Source organism: Cebidichthys violaceus, unplaced genomic scaffold (assembly GCF_023349555.1).
Source record: "Cebidichthys violaceus isolate CVI_PGR_0920_01 unplaced genomic scaffold, fCebVio1.0.p SCAF_30, whole genome shotgun sequence".
Taxonomy (NCBI): domain Eukaryota; kingdom Metazoa; phylum Chordata; class Actinopteri; order Perciformes; family Stichaeidae; genus Cebidichthys; species Cebidichthys violaceus.
This window is the reverse complement of record NW_027176484.1, coordinates 2,913,025-2,933,373: the sequence shown is the minus strand read 5'-3', so window position 1 is coordinate 2,933,373 and position 20,349 is coordinate 2,913,025. Positions and strand designations below refer to the sequence as shown.

The window sequence follows — 20,349 nt, the reverse complement described above, 5'->3', positions numbered from 1 at the left end:
TGTTATTGGTTGAACAATGCATTGGATTTTAAGAAGTCCCTTTGGGCTTCAGTGAACCGTAAAGGATCCAATTTCCTGACATGATTAGTTGAGAACATAACTGGAAGAATATCTTATCATTAAAAATATAGGAGGGGTGATACACATCATTTGCTTTTATATGTTACAAGTAGCCTTAATAATAACTGCAGTTACTACCTGTATACATACACCAGGTTTCTATCTTTAGCTACATGGCCAACGCTTTGTCAGACACCTTTAACAAGCCCTTTAAAAAGGTGCCTGTACGTACCCTCAGCCCGTATGGACACAGGCTTTGGATCACACCGGTGTCGAGTGACATGAACCCGAAGCATCGCTAACCGTGTCCTTCTAAACAGGCGGCTCGCGAAGCTCACTTTGTCCCTTTCTTTGGAGCTCAGACACACCGAGTTGCACGGTGATGATTAAAAATTGAACACACTCCTTCACCTACAGAATCAACCGGTGTCAAGTTTGGAGAGTGAACATTAATTATCGAGGAGTGTCCAACACTGGCTCCTGAATTCTTTACATTATTAATATCCTCAACACAGCGAGAGACATGTCTCCTTATTAGAAGCTCAGCATCCAGCCCACGATTTCCCAATTACTGCCACAGTCAGCTCAACTGAAAAAACCCACCCAAAAAACAAACACATTTCCTCTGCCTAGAAAATGCTCCCTGTTTTGGTACAACTAAAAAGGTCAATTCACATATTTTGCACTGACCAAAGTAAAAAAAAAAAAATATGTACAACATATGTAAGTTTGTAATTTATCTCAAAGTACAAGCCTACATAGGTCGCTTGTATCACAAAGTACAACCAATCTAAGTTTGTATTTTGAGATGAATTACAGTAAAAACCTTTGTCTTTTTTTGATCAAACCATCACTTACTTATTAATGTGACAATTACGTTAACTACCAAGTGAGGAAGGCAGGATTAACTGATATTAACTATGCTGCCTTGGTGTATTTGTACCGCTGTGTTTAGTTCAAGAAACCAACTGTGTGTGTCAGAAATTGAGCAATTATTGTCTTCATGTAAATGACTTCAAGCTGTCACCAGTCCACCATCCCACTATTACAATTCCTCGGGAGACTGAGGAGGCAGAGGTATCAAATTAATTATTCTACTCCGCTGCTTCATAAGCATAACAATTCAGCTCTGCATAAAAAAAAAATAAACAGAAGAAAAAAAAACAGTTGGTAAGGAGCAAGCCACACATTAGCCTCAGCTAGCACTAGTGCTGACAGGTGTAGTGAAGTCATGTGTTTTTGCAGGGAGATTCACACAGACTTCCTCGCTTAGCTCGGTTCCACTTTCACAGCCATGTTTATGACTTCACCTCCTGCAGTGGCCCTCAGGCCAGAGGAAAACGAGACTGCCTCACAACAGTCACATTTCTCTCTTTTTTTTTTTAAAGACTCTACAAGCCAACTGCTGGAACTTTCCGAGGCAAAAGGTTTTTTTTCTCTTGCACTCACAGTTAAGCTTCTGTTTGACGAGTGATGGACTCTTCAAAACGGAACAAAATAAACTGGTTTCTAATGTGCGGCAGCATATCGCTTACATGTTCTTAAAACACAGAGCTGGTGAGAAAATATTATGCAATGTTTCATAAATAATGGTTCGGAAGTTACAAATAGCAAACATGAAAAAAGAAATAAGTAGATGTTATTTTCATACTTGAGTTGAAGTATCAAACAACTACACTGCAATTTACAGAAAATCACGGTCAAACCCTTCTACTAAGTACACACACGTACGCACGCACGCACGCACACACACACACACACACACACACACACACACACACACACACACACACACACACACACACACACACACACACACACACACACACACACAGAGCAGGAACCCCTGGAGACAATTACCATGTCTGCTTTCAGACCTCGACTTCAAAGAAAAGTTCCAGGGAATCTCAGGCATTAAAACTACTTATTTTCCACCACAATCTCCTTTTATCGATGCCACAAATCCCGCTCTCCTTAACGCAGGTGCTGTCGGCAGAGAGGCTCGTATTTTAAGCAAGGTAGCAACAAACCACTTCACGGTGGGCATTTGATTTCATAATGCAGAAATTGAGAAGGACCAGGGAGTTTATGAACGTGTCCGTCTCTCAAGGTGAATATTTGCTTTGATATTCTGACACTCCCATCTGTGTTCACTCAGCCTCTGTGGGAAACGAGCGTCTCTTCCCTCCTCCTCTCGAGACTGGCAGTGAGCACGGCTTGAGAAAAGGAGCACAGAAGGAAGGCTGTCCCTTGATTATTATCAAAAGGCAAGTTTTAGGTTTCCCTAAGCCCACGGGTGAGTGCTGCAGCGTACAATAGATAAGATGATCCGACCGATACGTTCCAAGGGAGAACACGGGGAACTGTTCAACAGGAGGTGTTGAATGAGAGCTCTTCACGCGGCCTTTTCGATTCATACTTGGACAGTTTTTGCAAGCGAGCTAAAAAATATCTTTCTGATTTCATGGGTAATCCATGCACTAATACGGCCCTGAGTGATGTAAGACCACCGCTCCTTATTATGCCGCTCTATACCCGTCCGTTTCACATATGGCACTTTACAATGATACGGCCATTTTTTAAACAACAGGTCCTCGATTCCAAACGGAGGCAGAATCATTTCTAGCCTGCGACTGTCGAATTGTATCAGATTCATAAAGTGAGCTAGTTCAGCGTCTTCTGAACCCTTCAAATGCCAAGTATCTCTTTAACTACAGTGCGATACGCACCGCTTCGGACTGAGAGGAAATGTACAGTTAGAACTGCTAACACGACAGGACAACAGTCAGATGAGCACTAATACTGGTTATATGCTCTAAAACATCAAATGTTTTTTCTCTAGGAAGAGAAATCCTTCTATAAATAGTTCTGGATCGTGGTTGTGTTGCTACTGCATAGTATTCTCTGCATATTTACCAACTTCGAAGATCATCCTAATCTTACATTATATAATATTTTAATATATTCTATGTAAACAGTGATGTAAAAATCTGCAAGAGATGCCCAATAGCTTCTCACGTGTTTTTTTTTTTTAAACTTGTGTTGAGGGGTGATGATGACTCAGTTGCTTTTTGGCAATTCTAATATTATTACAGTGATGTCTGGACCCAGAATGATTGATGAGACGGGTCAAGCTTTTATAATTCAGATAGAAAAAAAAAAGTGTTCTTTCACAGCATGAGCGAGGATGCAGTTCATTCGTTAACACGCCTGTGTGTTTTAAACACCCAGCACAGGCAGCGTATAGTTAAAGGATATGTGACGAGCCAGCATTATTCAAGTAATTATGCTGAATCGTATTCTCGCTACACTGACCACAAGAAATTTGAGAGGGAAAGAAAATGATGTTGCATGTAAATCAATACTCTGCTACACACACACACACACACACACACACACACACACACACACACACACACACACACACACACACACACACACACACACACACACACACACACACACACACACACACACACACACACAGAGCCTGCCAAAGCATTTGATGGCAACTTGCCCAGTGGACCATGGCAAAAGAGCTTGTGCACTGTGTGCTTCAAGAAATCTCACTAAATACGGCAAAGGGATGAAATAGTGGCAGCTGGCAGCGAAGGGAGAAAGACTACAAATTCCTTATTGATCCTTGGAGCCCATTTTAATGATGCCAATATTTTTAATGACTCAATAGCATTTTATGTTAAATGTACACACACACACACACACACACACACACACACACACACACACACACACACACACACACACACACACACACACACACACACACAAATATATACACACACACATACTGTATATACACATATATATACACATATAGTATATTCGTATGTGTGTATATCAATATATATCCTTATATATGTATACGTTCATACATTTAAAGGAAACTACTTGCAAATAAAAATAATTTGTAGCCGTTTATACAAATTGGATTGAGCCACTTTCTACACAATGAGTTCTAACTTTAAATATAGTGTGTGTGGATACTCCGACACTTTGTCGTTTCATGTTACCACCCTTCAGCTCTGGTCTCAACGAGTTGAGCGAGTCGAAGGCACAGACATGTCAACGAGACATCGCGACACAAAAGAAACGGCGCATCTCACTTTATGTCTGTTCTCTTTAATCACAAGCAGGTACCTGGTGTATACGGGGCAGACTGTGAATTCCCGGCTTCCCTCAGCGCACATCACTGGAGCCTCATTGAAAATAATGATCACACTCCTCCTGCCATTAAAATCGACAGCAGCTCATACCAAGGCACACTCCCCTAATTAAGACATTTACTGAGTGGGACTAATGGGGCTCATACACTGAAGACAAACAACAACATTCAGCTAAACGGTGAGTATGACACCCAGTCACTGTTTTAATGGACAAAGACCCTGAAACCAAGAGACGGAATGTGAACACCTCCGTCACAGACGGTGAGCCCAAAACAACGATGATTTTCTGATGAATACAACAGGTGAAATAGTGGTTTACAATACACACACATCTGGTACTTTGAATAACAAAATCAAACATTAGAGGGAAAACTTTCTTTTGGTTATGAAATGTGATTCATACCGGTGCTCTCTGCCCGGGGTTTGTTACTGATTTACAGGTCAGCCTATTTATAAAGGCAATGGCAATCTTCAAAAAGCACTTGAAACACTTGATGCCCACGACAACAGCTGGCAGCACCTAGCTAACAGCTTGTGGACTCAACCTCTTGAAAGATCCCATTAATGCCTTCACCAAACAGATGAATGGAGAAACTTGTTTCTCATGAATTTGTATATTTTTTTCCATTCTACTGGTGGTTACCTATCATCAGGTAAGGCTGCCACGATCACGACATTTCAGTTGATTATTAATTGTCGTGCAAATAATTACGATTAAAGATTTAATTTTCCTTTTCTGGTATTTTGATGCCACTATGATAGTATAAGCCTAATACCATATTTCCTCAAATAAAAGCCTCCTGGTGCTTGCTATAAAGTATGATGTGCATGCCAAATAAGAATAAATTCAACAATATAATCACACTGCTTTTAGATTACTTATTTAAGGCGTTATTGTTCTATATGTATATTGTAGTAACGTACAAGCACTACATGTGCAGAAGACAATGAAACGGGCGAAAAACGCTGTTCCTGTAAGTCTTTATTCACTCATACAATTAATAAGTAAAAGCAGAATGTCCATACATTCGGTATACCTTCAGTAGCTAGCGTAGCATAGAAGTCACCAAACAACTAACTAAAAACAATCACTATCTTCTTTTGAACTCGTCGGCAAACGGCTCAATGTCTGTTCTGCTCTCGTTCCGTTTCGATGGTTCAAGCATTCTGAAATCACGCAGCAAAGGACGGTCTGTAACTTATCTCCACCATCACTTTGAACAGAGCTGACAAACGCACCGCTGCACCGCCTCTCCGCTATAAATATAAAAAGCAGTTATCAGCACCTCTCTGTCGTCATCTAGCTTCGTAAAACGAGAAAAATGGTCCCATGAGCTGAAACAGAAGAACCTGTCCAACAGCAGTGAGATCTAGACAGCCAAGCTCATCGTCTCCATGTCTGTTTGTTTTCCCATGACATCAGAGCCTTGTACTCAGGTCGACACTCTACTTGCCCAGCTGATGAAAATGCACTTACTTTCTAACAGTGCTTAAAATTCCCTTCATCGTAAAATCCAACGATTATGCAAAACGATGGCGGTCAGCTCAAAAGTCACGATCAGGCAATAATGTAATAATTGCGACAGGCTTATTGATGGGAACTTTATAAAAGAATTCAAGCTGCTCTGTGATCCAAAAGCTGATCCAAGAATTCGATAACGGCATTTTAAATAAGGAAACAAATGGTGAGTGGTATCGGCCAATCGGAATGATACGTCAGTGATAAATATCGGTATTAGTGATCAATATTACCCTAATGAGCATGATTGTCCCATCTCAAATCAATCAATAGAAAATAAAAAAAATGAAATATCAGAAGGGAATATGCGCTCAAATTACACAGATTAAAGATAATAATTTCCAATGTATTCACAGGTTGAATTTTGTGACTCATTTTAAAGTTTTCTTTTGGTTTTTCCAGTAATTATAACGTGGTAATAAGTCAGACTCACTGGCTTGATTTTTTTTCCCTCAGTTTGCTGCACCCAAAGAAAATAAAGATTAATGGCACTGGAAGCACGGAATGCCTTCCTCGCCTCTCCCGTCTTCCTCCATACTTTCCTTCCCTCTGATGCCGCTAGCAGGAAGTTGCTGAGCAGACATGTCATCCAGCAGAGTACAATTGAGTTTGTAATCTCTGACCCTGCAGTGGCAGAGAGTCTCTCGCTCTCTGTCTCTCTGGTTCTCCCTCTCTAGGAGAGATACTTATACTGCTGCTGGGTCGGGGCCTGGCTGGATAAAGATCTCTTTTAAATGAACACACACACACACACACACACACACACACACACACACACACACACACACACACACACACACACACACACACACACACACACACACACACACACACACACACACACACACACACACACAGGCCTGTGACATAAAGCAATTGCTTAGGCATGCCTGGGGAATGCTGGCAAAAACACTGAAAATCAGCTCGAGGTAATGAGTGAAGTAATGCCTGTCTTCACATTGGGATGGGGACAGGCGTTAAGAATAATGATTAAATGGAAAGCTCTTCCAATTCCTGATAGCACCGAGGCCAGGGAACACGGTCGCACACTGACTCTGAGTGTGAAGTACTTACCGACTGCGCCACACGACCTTCATTCTTTTCCTCATTCCAAAAACAGTAAACTGGCACAGACTCATGAGGAGCCATCTTGGGGCATCAACAACAAACACCAGATGTGGAAACGGCAGATAAATGTCAAACATATTGATTCTATGCTTCATTAAAGCTCATTGTGGGGGGGGGGTTTAAGTTTGCCCGTGGCAAGGCACTAAATAGATCACAACATTACAATCTGCAGAGGTCTCGTTTTTCCTCTTTTTATGCAAACATTGTTTAACACAGTCGAGGCCATTATTTCAAAGACGGCACAAACTGGGGAGCAGATGAATGTTCCATAAGCTAAAAATAAAAAAAAGGCTGTTCCAGTAACATCTGCTGAGACATAAAAGCATTGCAAACATACCTTTTTAAAAACAGCAACAGCTAAACATCTTCTATCCACAAAATGACAGGCCTTACAGTCTGAGCTGTAGCGGTTCTGATAAAAGTCCTGTAATTCCCTTTAAGACCCTCCGCCATTTTCTTCCATGTACTGTATGTTATATAAATATAATAAATAAAATGTTTTTAAATAATCTTAATTCCATAATAAACCAAAAATTACTATGATCCTGTTCTAGTTCACACATTATATATATATATATATATATATATATATATATATATATATATATATATATATATATATATGGTAAACATTATGGTAGAATTAAGTCCTTTGATAAACGTCCAATCTAATAATGATATGAGTAATTCAAAATATGTTATCACCAGTGACAATTTTCCTGCAATTTTAGCTGCATAACAGGTAATGTTTGGGAACTGCTACGCTGAATCTGAATACATTATAACTAAACCTGCTAATGTAATGTGATGTCTAGTAATATATTAGAAAGCAAACACAAATAGAACTGGTTAACTCAGAAGTCAATAATATAAGTCAACACTGTAATATTATGAGCATCTGCAGGCTTTCCTGTTTAAGGACTGTACTGGAGTAATGACTACATAATGACTATGACTTTAGCAACATTATTTTTCCAGTTCAGAAAAGAGACAAGTCATTCGTTGAGGATGTCTGACTTAAAAGAGCAATATTGATCACATCATATTTAAAGAATAAAGCAGGAAGAAGTTGAACCTGTTTAGCATTCCGTCTCACACTTCATACAGCGTGGTGTTCAGTTACCTCTCTTTGATTCCAACTTATTTTCATCAACACTGCTGTCTCTCAGACCATCAAAGGAGGCTGCCTGAAATTACTTGTGTTGCCTTTATCTTTGTTTCAAGTTCCTGTGATCAGCATACAGCGAGAGGAACGCGCCCCATTAAATGAGCAGTGCAAAATGGAAGTGAGATAATAAAGGGGGGCTTCGCTGACAGTTCCCTCAACAGCAGGAAGTGTGTGGCATTTCAAAGAAGTGGTTTAAGGACAGCGGTGAAATTCTTGACAGTGTAGCAGACCATTTCAAGTCTGGCAGATGGTTCTATGTATTTTTCATGCTGTTGAAAACCTGTGACTGAGGTTTGGTTGGTTGTCATCTAGAGCCTGGGGACTCTGGGCTGAATGCATTCTCCACACCACTGCAGAATCACATGATGTCTGACCTCTCTGTCATGGCAAACTGCCCAGCAAGAAAAAAAAAAAAAAAAAAAAAAAAGGGAGGAAGAGGAGGAATGCGAGTGTGTGTGTGTGTGTGACAAAGGGTTGCACAGAAAAGAGATTGCAGAGGGAACGATCTATAGTTGCGTGCACGTCTGTTCACTGAGCATAATGGGACTTCTCCACGAACACACAGAATTTCACAGCCCTGACCTGTAAAACATACTGTTAGAGAGAGTGTGTGTGTGTGTGTGTGTGTGTGTGTGTGTGTGTGTGTGTGTGTGTGTGTGTGGGGTGGGGTAATGAAGATGGAATGATGTAGGGGGAAGGGAGTAGGAAGGGAGGGGAGCTGCCACTGCTTTGGATTCACGCAATGTCACAGAGGAAAACGGGGAAGAGAAAGAAAATAGCATTGCCTGACTTACCTTCCTTTGGAAAGCCTCCAATATATTCAGTGTGTGTGTGTGGGTGCGTGTGTCTGTGCGTGTGTGTGTGGCATGCTTGCAGGAAGGCTTTCAGCATATAAATATCACATTACCACACAAGGAAACGCAGGCATCAGTCCGAGCTTCCAGCCGGCCTAACAAGACTGGGAGCTCCACTCTGGAGGTCAGAGGGAGAGCTTGCACAGATGGAATTCCACAGAAACCAGCACTTACTTTAACAGATAAGTGGCTAAGCTTGCAGCTATGTGATGTGTCACAAGCCTGTGGTTTCCGTTATCCGACATGTGCTGGTGTGCATTCATCTACGGAGCTGCAGTATAGTATAGTATATACTGTATATTCTGCAATAATGGGGTTGAATATAGACTCACGAAGAAGCTGTAGGTTAAGACGAAGAATTAACCGGAGGTTAAAAAGATTAAAATACAATATAGGCATCTGAACACTGAAGCAATGACGCAGAGACTGAGATAATAGAAACAGCAATTTTGCAATATGCAATTTGGCTTGGTAAAGAAATATTTAACTGAAATAGCAACTTCTTATTTTTAAACGTCATATCCAATCCAGACTAGACAATGATTGGATTATCAAGATATATGTAATGTCAAATATACTTTACTACAAAAGACATTACAAGCTCTATTTTATTGGTTGTATTTAAGGTTTTAAATGGACTGGCGCAACCTGGTGCATCATCATCTCCTCTCGTTGGCGTTTCATTTGATGTGATACAGCTATATAAACATAATGTACTCAGATGATACTGTTAAGAGACATATTCTGTATGCAGATGATACAGTTAAATGCATATACTGTATTCAGATAACACTGTATGCAGATGACACTGTTATGTACATAAATTGTATGCAGATGATAAAGTTGCATACTGTAAGCGGATGGTACTGTTATATACACTGTATGCCAATGAAACAAATGTGTACATTTTTGATGCATATTGAATATTTGAAACGGTTTTCATTATACATTTTTTACAGAATAGACACATCCGTACCAGCTGTGCTTTCTCACTCTTTCTTCTCACCTCTTATAACTCAATAACTTAATTCACAATGCCGCTGTGTGTATGCGTCACTTGTCTCATTTGTTCTGGTTAAATTTGTGGGTTTATATTGGTGTCAGCTCATTTAAGATGGCAAGTGCAGACAGCAGAGTTTCAGTTGATAGGAAAATACTTTCACTATGGTCAGAAGTAAATTAACTTAGATGCCGTTGGGCTCAACACAGAGAACTATTAACTTTACTTCATTTCTAAGATAATTTAATTTGTTAAATTAGTTATTTTTAAAGAAAAAAAAAAAGCAAATGTTTTTGTTCAAAAAAGTGTGATATTTCTCTTATAGTAGCAGAGAGAAGCTGAGGAAAATCAACATGCTACGAATACAACCCACTCACCGCCTACCCTACAGCTGTATGATGCAAACTCAAATGAGGCTAAGAAACTGAACAGGGTTGTAGCAGAACACATAATAGCGCAACGACAGCACACAAAACATGAAAGCTTCACATGCCAAATATGGCTGTTCTTACCACTGATAATGCCTCAGCAAACAATAAAGCATTTCAGAAGAACTTCACATGAGCCCTCTGCTTTGTGAACGGTCTGCATCTATCTGTTAACGAGGGCCTGAATACAGATCATGCGTCTGGAGCACTATCGAGGTTCAGAAAGACAGCGTCTGCTTTCAGCGGGTCACCAATGATGGTCTGACAGCCAAGGAAGAAAACACTAAATTTGCAACTGCCACAACACAAACTGATCCGTAATTATCCCAACACGCTGGGACTCAGCGTGTGAAACGGTCGAGCGATTTGAGGAACATCGGCACGTCGTCTTTTCAGTTCTAGCTGATGATCAGAAGAAATGGGACCTCATGCCTAAAGATACAGACATCATAGTTATTGAGGGGGTAAAAGAGATATTGAGCCCTTGAAGCCTTTAGTGGTGGAAAAACAGCACTCTCTGCTCTGCCCTGTCACTGGGTTGAAAGATATTCTTTACTTTGACAGTTTAGGAAGAAGACAGCAACCTAAAACATCAGCTTAAAGTGAATATTTGAGAAGACACAGATATGAGGAAAGGAATCTGCACCTGATACTGAACACAACCACCTTTCTCAATGCAATGTTTAAGGACAGTTTTGTTATCTTAAGAGAGGAGGATAAACAAAATATCATAGATAATGTCCATTTACCTAAAATAGGAATACAAAGTAAGCAAAGACCCTCTCCAGGTGCTAAGCAACCAGCAAAGAAACCCAAACCAGAACTGAGGGACTGTTAACAAGCATACAGGGGGAAATAAAGTGAACGGTAAATGGTCTGTTCTTCTAGTTTTCCAACAGCTCAAAGCACTTTAACACTACAAGTCATCATTCACATCTGATGGCAAGGTGCCACCTGCCCATCAGGACTATCTGACATTCACACCCATTCACACACACACCAGGGACAGCCTGCAATTTGTGGTTAAGTGTCTTGCCCAAGGACACATCGACATGGACAACAGCAGAGAGGATGCATCATCGAGAGAAGAGGATGCAGAACTCAAAAATGAGTTCACATTGTATGAAAATATGCACAAAGGACCCACTCATATGGTTGCTGACAAATTAGAAGCCTGGACATACTTATGATACGCAGATAATGCAGCTACATACAAATACTGTATGCAGATGATACTGTTATACTTATACCATACTGTTACATACTTACATTACATTACGGTCATTTAGCAGACGCTTTTATCCAAAGCGACTTACAATTCAGTATCTATCTACACACTGTAGACGCAGCTACGGGAGCAATTTTGGGGTTAAGTGTCTTGCTCAAGGACACATTGACATGAGACTAGTAGAGCAGGAGCTGGGGATCGAACCGCCGACCCTCTGATTGAAAAGCGGCCCTGCTCTCCACTTAGCCACGGTCACACTATGCAGAAGACACTGTTATACTTACACTATGCAAAAGATACTGTTACATACTTACACTACGCAGATGATACTGTTACATTCTTTCACTATGCAGATGATACTGTTACATACTTACACTACGCAGATGATACTGTTATACTTACACTATGCAGATGATACTGTTACATTCTTACACTATGCAGATGATACTGTTATACTTACACCATGCAAAAGATACTGTTGCATATTTACACTATGCAGAAGATACTGTTATACTTACACCATGCAAAAGATACTGTTATATACTTACACTATGCAGAAGATACTGTTACATTCTTACACTATGCAGAAGATACTGTTGCATACCTACACTATGCAGAAGATACTGTTACATACTTACACTATGCAGATGATACTGTTATATACTTACACTATACAGATGATACTGTTATATACTTACACTATGCAGATGACACGGTTACTTATATGCAGACAAAGTTGTTACATGCCGTAAGAATGCCCAAACAAGGCAAGAGAAGGAATGGAAGAATAAAAAAGTATTTTGCCTTCACTGCAAATAAGACAGCAAGCAAGAATCGTCAGTATTTTAAACACGATTTAGGGGATATTCTACCCAGATCTGAACGTTTTACAGACACATTTACAGAGAATCCAGCCATTCTTAGACCAGTTTGAGACCACTCCTATAAACCATGTAGTACAAGGCATGTCTCAAATATGTGTCTCTCTGATGTACATAGGTGCCAGGGGACCTGCTGTGTGTCAGCCTTCAATAGGCCCGAGGTTAATAAAACAGGCTTATCTGGGAAACACAAGGCTGCATTACTGTTCAAAAACCTCTGTGAATGTGGAAACTTCCAATATTGCATTACTATGTCAACATTTCATCATATGGGAATTCATAGCGCCCTTTGATTAGATAACACACAGGCACACACACACACACACACACACACACACACACACACACACACACACACACACACACACACACACACAGCCTTTGCTTTCCTGCCCTCGTAGTCATTTCATATGAATCAATACAACTCTGAACAGTGACCGGTCTTGCTCTCGGCATGCCTGTCCAAAAGACTAGACCTCTGACTTGTATTCACTGAGACATGTAGCTCTGCAGCTGGTGATACGGTCTTTCCAACAGAGAAGTAAATCAGACCCTTATTTAGTGTGGATTGATCCAATCAATTTTTTCACCACAGGACTAAGTTGATGGTGCGATTCAAGCACTGTATGGGGTGTGATGCGCCTTCGCTTGCGCTGTGAGCCATTTTGTAGACTTAGAACAGGTCTGTGCTTGTGTAGATAAATGTTGCACTCAAAATATACTTATGCTTCATTTTATGTGCAATTTTAAAACAACAGACTGCGGAGTGTCATTTGTATGTGTGAAGTTAACCATCTGCAGACTATCCACCACCCATAAACCTGCTTAGCTCGACCGCGGCTCTCTGCTCATCCTTTTTAATTATCTTGCTCTGCCTCCTCCAGCTAAAAAAAAAATTCAGTTTTCAATCTCTCCCCCCCCCCGCCTTCTGCAGTCAGCAAGTCAGGCGTACATCTTCACCCATTGAGGGGGGAGGGGTAGAGAGACAGAGCACAGATCATAATGGCCGGCCAATTATCAGTAGAACGGGAGCTGGGGAGTTGGGAGGAGTGAGAGATTACGTGTGGAGCGGATCAATACACCAGTCAGTTTCTAATGAGGGGAAGAACTGGTCCAAGTCAAGCAGATGGAAATCCTGCCCAGCCTGGGGTGGTCTTTCTACAATGTCTGTCAACAGGGCGTTAGGTTTTTGGTGTTGCTTTGCACAACAGCGCCCCAACAGGGGAATGACTGCTACCACACTGGATCGGTGATATTCACATATTTGCATTTACCGCATTTATTGCATTCACAGTGTTTCTCACACGCTCTCCTAATCCACCCACATTCCACTTTCTAATATTTCATACATCACAAGGGGCAGATTTAGTAGAGCCTGAAGAATAATGGCTGTCTGTCGTTCACCAGCCCCCTTTTAACCACCCACAACTGCCAGCACAGGACAGTAAATCCTACGCCTCACCCACTCCCCCAGCCCAGCAGCTCAGCTGTGTGCTACTATGCAATCACACAACATGCACTCCTCTGCTTACATAAAAGGAAGCAAGCTTAAAAGGCTAAAACAGCAAACAGCCTCTTCTTTATTTTGCGAAGCAGCGACTGGAATAAGCACTAACCAACTGTTCAGCACCGTCATTAGGTTTTTGGTACCGTTGTTCTTCTCTGGTTGCTTCACTATTTTCTACATCTGCCTTTCTTTCTTTTTTTCTGAGGGGCCTTGTGTTGGGTGGGGGTGTTATTTATGGCTGCTCTGTGCAAGTGGACACACAGACACACACACACACACACACACACACACACACACACACACACACACACACACACACACACACACACAGACACACACACAGACACACACACAGACACACACACAGACACACACACCCTTTCACAGGATGAAAGGGCAGTCACACTGCCTGCAAACATGATTTTACAGCCCTGGGTGGAATGAGTGGTGGAGGAGAGAATGAGGACAGAGTACAAAAGGGGAAAGCCCTTAGATTTACAGGTCCCGGCAGTCAGAATGCAAACCATGTAGCAAACTAGCAGTACACATTTGCAAAGCTGATTTTACCCAAACACTGACAAATAAGACATCCGTTTTTATGTAGGAAGATACGTGTTACAACATGTGTGCAGAGACGCAAGTACATGCTGAAAGGGGATCATTGCTTTTTCAACGGCTAATACAAAAAAATACATAAGACTGCGATTTCCAAATGTGATGTGTTTCGGTATCTCATCATCTCATGAATGCATTCATGTGTATGTGTTCGTGTGTATGAGGGCTTGCAGCTTTGCAGGGTTAGAGCACGATTGTTCAATGTGTAGTGTTTACACATTCCCCTGTTTATACAGTTATACTGTATCTCATATGTACGTTTCTGTGTGATAGGACAAGTAAGGCACGCAGATGTTCATGCACAATGTCAAAATAATGAGAACTGACTGACACTGTATCAAATAAGGGTGTGTCTCTGATCAGAGATTTTGTTCATTTTGCTAAAAAAAAAAAAAAGATTTATACAATTAGTTATCATAACTGATGGCTATTCCTTTTCTGGTGAACGACAAACTGTTATTATTGGAACTGGAACGAGTACTTGAACACATCATGCACTGTACTATACTTGGGGGAAAAAAAGAGAAAGAGACCAGTGGATGTCAGACAGTCTCTGCCCAAGCCAGAGGCAAAACAGGCAAGAAGAGGATGGGAATGTAATTAAGTTAAATGTATTCCATTGATGGCAAATGGGGGAGCGACTCTGTATACACATGACGACTTAATGGGGAGCGGGTTGCATTTTCCAGTTTATACTTGGTAAAACGGCAATTAATTAAATCAATATGGGTGTAAAAACGCAAGTTAAACAGTTTATGAGTCCAAAAAGGCCGCATTGGCAATACTGCCAACGGAGCGCCTCCACACTTTGCCGCATCACATAATCAGAGCCAAACCAGAGTCCTCGTCACTCCAAGTGTTCATGGAAGACATTAAATGAACGGTATAGAAAGAAGCAGTGCACTCTGTTGTTTTAGTAGTAATCCGAGGGCGTTCTTTGCTCACGTCTCCTGCAGCTCGACAATATTGTGAGTATGATCGTAAAATACTACAAGATAAAATACGCCCTTTGGCTGTGAATGTATGCTGCTGAAGCCAATGTAATGTCTATATATAAACCATTTTGGTGGGAGGTTACTGGTATAATGAGGGCTTGTATTTGTGCTTTAGTGATTGTTCCTATGGTGCATACTGCCTCTAGTGAGCAATACTGTAAACTGGCAGAGTCTGGTAAAAAGATAGAGTCTGACCTCTGCTGGTAAGATGCTTGGTTGACTCAGTCAAATACAGTGTTTCTCAGCCAAATTTCAATATACAAAGGAAATGGTGTAGGAGAAGTTATGGTTATCCCTCGAAAACAAAAAACTGTCAGTTAAATATTGTTAATTTACTCACGTATGTTTTTTGTCTCGTACGGTATCGTCTTGGATGAAATAAGCCTCTGGATGTCTATAAAAACCACAATGCACTATCCGAGAGGTCTGTGTGTGTTCACCTGTCTGTTAGAATCTCACGCAATTCTTGCTGTTACATGATGAAACCGAATTAGGTATTTAGAATATCCTCCAACGGCAGAGAGGCTGGAAGAGCCAAAAGGAGGAGGACGATGGGAATTCTGAGAGGTCAACTACACGAAACAACAACATCAAGAACAGCAACACTGTCAACCAGTCCTGCAAGTAACCAAAAGCAAATTACACATTTACGCCTGATTTTGTTTTTGCAACTGTGTTTACTTGGATCACAAATCAACCAAACACTGACACCGAACTCCAGAAAATAAAATCCTTTAAAATCACATGGAGCAAAAGTATCTTTGTAAAGCATCACAGCGGTGGAGTGGCATCATTTCACATCAATATTCAAGTCTGTCCATCACTTCCCCTCATGACGACACACAGCCTAGTTTCAGACCTGAATCACCCACATCTCTGATTTGTTCGGCAATTCAATACCAAGTCGTGGTAGTACGACTTCTAAATGAACTTCAGTTCTGGTATGAAACTCATAGTTATAGGACTGTATGGTGTAATGTTTCACTGACCTGCTCTCTGAACTGCTCCTGAGGCAGGCAGTCGGTCACGTTGACACAGCCCAACAGGCAGCCGGTGGGGTAGTCCTTAGGAAACCTGGGCTCTGTACACAAAAAAAAAAAAACAAGAGCAAAGATCCACTTAAAACGGTCATGGCAGACTTTGTGGCAATGGTTTCCAACATGACTTCAATCAAAGTGCTGCATGCAAGGCTTCTAGAAGAATATCACTTATTGTTCCGATTCGCTGTGGACAGGTTGTGTACCTTTCTTGCACACTTGGCGGTGCATGTCTTCCACCTCAGCAATCTCCTGAGGAGTGGGCGTCTTGGCTGCAGCAGCAATCCAAAGACGACCCCGATGGGATGTGTACCAAGTTCGCCCCTCAACCCTACACACACACACACACACACACACACACACACACACACACACACACACACACACACACACACACACACACACACACACACACACACACACACACACACACACACACACACACACAAACAAACAAAACGCAATGTTACCTCTGCTTACATTGGCCTGACTCCTGAGATTTTTAGGTTAATACTGCACTTTTGCTTCATCTTCAAAGCTCACTTGTGATGTTGTTAGCTCCTTACCTCTTGATGCCTTTGATCAGCAGCGTGGCCCACGGTTGGTGCATGCTGAGGCACCAGCCCCCGTCAGACATCTCCTGCAAGTCTTTGTCTTGGAGACGCAACTTGTGGCGTTCCTCTCCTCCCTTGTCCTCTGCCGAGCTCTTTCCCTGCTTCGTGTTTCTCTTGTTGCCGCCAACATCCACCCACTGGGAAGTGCAATTCATCCAACCCATTTCAGTGTTATGATGATACAAATGTAGAAGTGACACCATTGTTACTCCCAGTTTAAAAAGGACCTACCTCTGGTGCAGACTGCATTATGTTGGGGTTGACCAGCTCTCCGAGGGTCTGTCTTCCACCTTGTCCTTTAGAATACACTGGCGATTTGGATGTGGAGTCGCTGTTCATAGCCGTGAGGGTCTCATCCAACCTAAATAGCGAGCATTTCAAATGGCGTTAAGCATGACTACACACCACTGCCCTTGCAGCCTTGATTCAAGTGGACTCAGACGGTCTTACTTGTTGTAGTACTCGTTGAGGTTGTTTCCCTGGTCAAGCACTTGTCTGCCAGCGAAGTCCAACGTGATCTTCCTGTCCTTGCGAGAGGCGTAGCGAAGTTCTCTCAGCTCCTCTTCCTGTTTCCTCAGCTTTTCCCGCTCATTGGGTGACAACCACTGATTGGATTCAGTGGCAAAGTAATCCGACTCGTCATCCAGAACCTGCGTTCTCCTGACACTGGAGTTCGAGGGGACGGTGAAGAAACAGGTAAGTGATACCACCAAGATTCACGCTTACCTTCAGCAGTATAGACATGCCAAGTATAGACATAGCACAGGCAGCAGTGAACCTATCTCTTAGAGTGACTGTGTGCTTTATGATACCTATTCTTGTCGTATTCCAGCAGTTTTTCTTTGTGCTGTACGGCCTTCTCCAAGCCAGCCTTCATCTTGGCCTCTTGGTGTGGGAGATAATCTCTTTCTCCAGCATCTGTCACCAAAAAAATAAAATAAAAAATTCACACCATCAATCCAAGTCATTATAGATTTGAGTGTTTCATAATTCGGACTAGTTTTGACTCTCACCTCCCATGAGCTTCTTTCGTAGTTTCTGGCTTTTGTTGGAGTCTCGTTGCAGGATCTCCTGCTCCTCTCCTGTGCAGACCTGAATCAGAAAAAACAAAAACAAATCAGTGAGTAAAGAATACTAGATTTTGAAAATAAGGATTGTCAACAAAAAAAAAAGTGCTCTAAGGACTCAAAACTCTTGCGTACCAGGCTTCCACAGAAGAGGCAGGGTCCTGAACCTTCTTGCTCACATACGATGCGACCACAGCTGATGCAGTTGTTTATGAGCTTGTGCTTTTGGGCAAGGCACTCACAGGCATGTCGACCTGGGAGTAAGATAGCCAGCTTGTCTTGTCCCTCTTTAGCGTAGAGATTAACAAACTTACTTTTCTTCTTTGTTGAAGAAGAACAGCTGTTTTCTTGGGCCTGACAAAGTAGAAAAAAAAGAAGAAATAAATAGAGGTAAAAAATAAAATGGATCATTTACAAATAAACCTAATTTGTTTTGTCATTGTTGTACTCAAACCATGAGAATAACCTTCATGAAGTAAGTGATAGCAGAACAAAAGTTCAGGGCTGGTGTGTACTCACCCTCATCTGATCGATGGGGGTTTTGACTGCCTCTGGCTCCGGCTCGGTTGGGTTCACAGCCGGCACCTCCTGTTTGTTACGGCCCTTGCGTTTTGACTTCTTCTGGCTGTCTTTGGTCATGTCTTGCGACTCTAGGAAAGGAGCGCAAATTACCTTTTCGACAAAGACTGTGGGTATTTGAGATCCATTTTGATATCTCGGTAATTACATTTCCACTCAGAAGACAATGTTTAGTCATGCCCAAGTACCTTTCATTGCAGTTGTATGGCAGGTTAGTAAAGGCTGGGAGGTATCTTTATGTACAATTTAAATCAAAATGCATTCAATCAGACAGCCTACCTGCTGATAACCAAGATTCCTTGAGAGGGAAAAGACTTGAGGTATCTGCGGCCTGTCTTTGAGTCTTCTTCCACCTGCTGAGGAACTCATCGATGAACTGTCCTTTCCTCCCATCTGTGCCCTGCAGGAGGTCTCCCACATACTCCTCGATCTCTTCTGCATTTTCGATGGATATAATGTATCTAGACAGCAGGACGGCAAAATGACCATTTAATTCAATAACAGTTATGTGTCAAAGTGGATGTAGAAAACGTTAAAGACCTAAATAATTTCTACACACTGCTTCTTGATATCCGTGTGGCTTCCAGCAATGTTTAACGGCTTACTTATTACATTGTTTCCAGGCTGTTTATTTATAATATTTTTTTTGTGTGTGTTTTTTAACCTTACTTAAACAATTCCAGTGTACTAACCTTATGTGTCAAAAACTAAATGACCAAACTTAATCCGATCCTTCACGTGACATTAAACGGCCCAGATACAAAGTATCATATGTTAGCTTGTTTGGCTGTCAGCACTTCACCTGACGTCAGACATTTTATTTTGTTGGGCTAACTCGCGTTAACGTGACTTACTGGACGATGTCTTCACAGGCCTCCAACCCAAACTTGTGATGTAACTGGTCCACGCACCACTGCAGCAGAGCCTCGGACATGTTGACCGACTGAAACAAAGACTTGACACTCAAAAGCTCAAAAGCAAACGTAAGCAGTTGGCGTGTCAAAGCAAAACGGAATGACTGTGTTTCTAGTCGGCGACATAACAAATGCACACAGGATGAAAGTAACTGCGTGGCAGCAGATAATCCATTCCGGAGTCAAACCCGTGTGGTCGCTTAAGGTTCCACCCACAACCGTTAGACAGCCACTAATAATGAGACAGTTAAGAAATAGCTATAGAGCATATTTGACGAAAGTCTATGCTTTACAACAAACAAACAATCAAAAAAGATAATTTCTATCTCCAGTTCTGTCAGTCTTGAAACTGTATACGTTATCAGTAACGCTGTATATTTGGGTGTACTTGTTAAATTCAGTCACTAGGTGTCAGTTTTGTAATGCAATGAAATACAGGCGCATTGAGACAGGACTTTACTGTAACGTTATTTGCTAGAGTACCTAATGACTTCTTCTGTAATCAGGTGGTATTTTCTACACAGGAAGTCGAAATGTATTGTGAAAACCTTCTTATATACAGTCTAAGGTA

General features: G+C 41.5%; 1 protein-coding gene across 2 annotated transcripts in view; it reads right to left on the bottom strand.

Moving 5' to 3' along the window:
- trip4 (thyroid hormone receptor interactor 4) overlaps nucleotides 1-19,911 on the bottom strand; it is a 72,772-nt gene extending 52,861 nt beyond the window's left edge. The window contains exons 1-11 of one of the 2 annotated variants that reach the window (XM_068724404.1): nucleotides 19,719-19,911; nucleotides 19,144-19,325; nucleotides 18,805-18,935; nucleotides 18,421-18,639; nucleotides 18,232-18,310; nucleotides 18,031-18,136; nucleotides 17,669-17,884; nucleotides 17,450-17,579; nucleotides 17,171-17,355; nucleotides 16,811-16,935; nucleotides 16,557-16,648 (exon numbers count right to left, since the gene is read on the bottom strand). In XM_068724404.1, the coding sequence (XP_068580505.1) occupies nucleotides 16,557-16,648; nucleotides 16,811-16,935; nucleotides 17,171-17,355; nucleotides 17,450-17,579; nucleotides 17,669-17,884; nucleotides 18,031-18,136; nucleotides 18,232-18,310; nucleotides 18,421-18,639; nucleotides 18,805-18,935; nucleotides 19,144-19,325; nucleotides 19,719-19,798 (1,545 nt within the window). In that variant the 5' untranslated portion in view covers nucleotides 19,799-19,911. The remainder of the gene's footprint in view (nucleotides 1-16,556; nucleotides 16,649-16,810; nucleotides 16,936-17,170; nucleotides 17,356-17,449; nucleotides 17,580-17,668; nucleotides 17,885-18,030; nucleotides 18,137-18,231; nucleotides 18,311-18,420; nucleotides 18,640-18,804; nucleotides 18,936-19,143; nucleotides 19,326-19,718) is intronic. The other variant, XM_068724403.1, reaches the window with a different exon arrangement.
- Nucleotides 19,912-20,349: the final 438 nt, after the last annotated feature.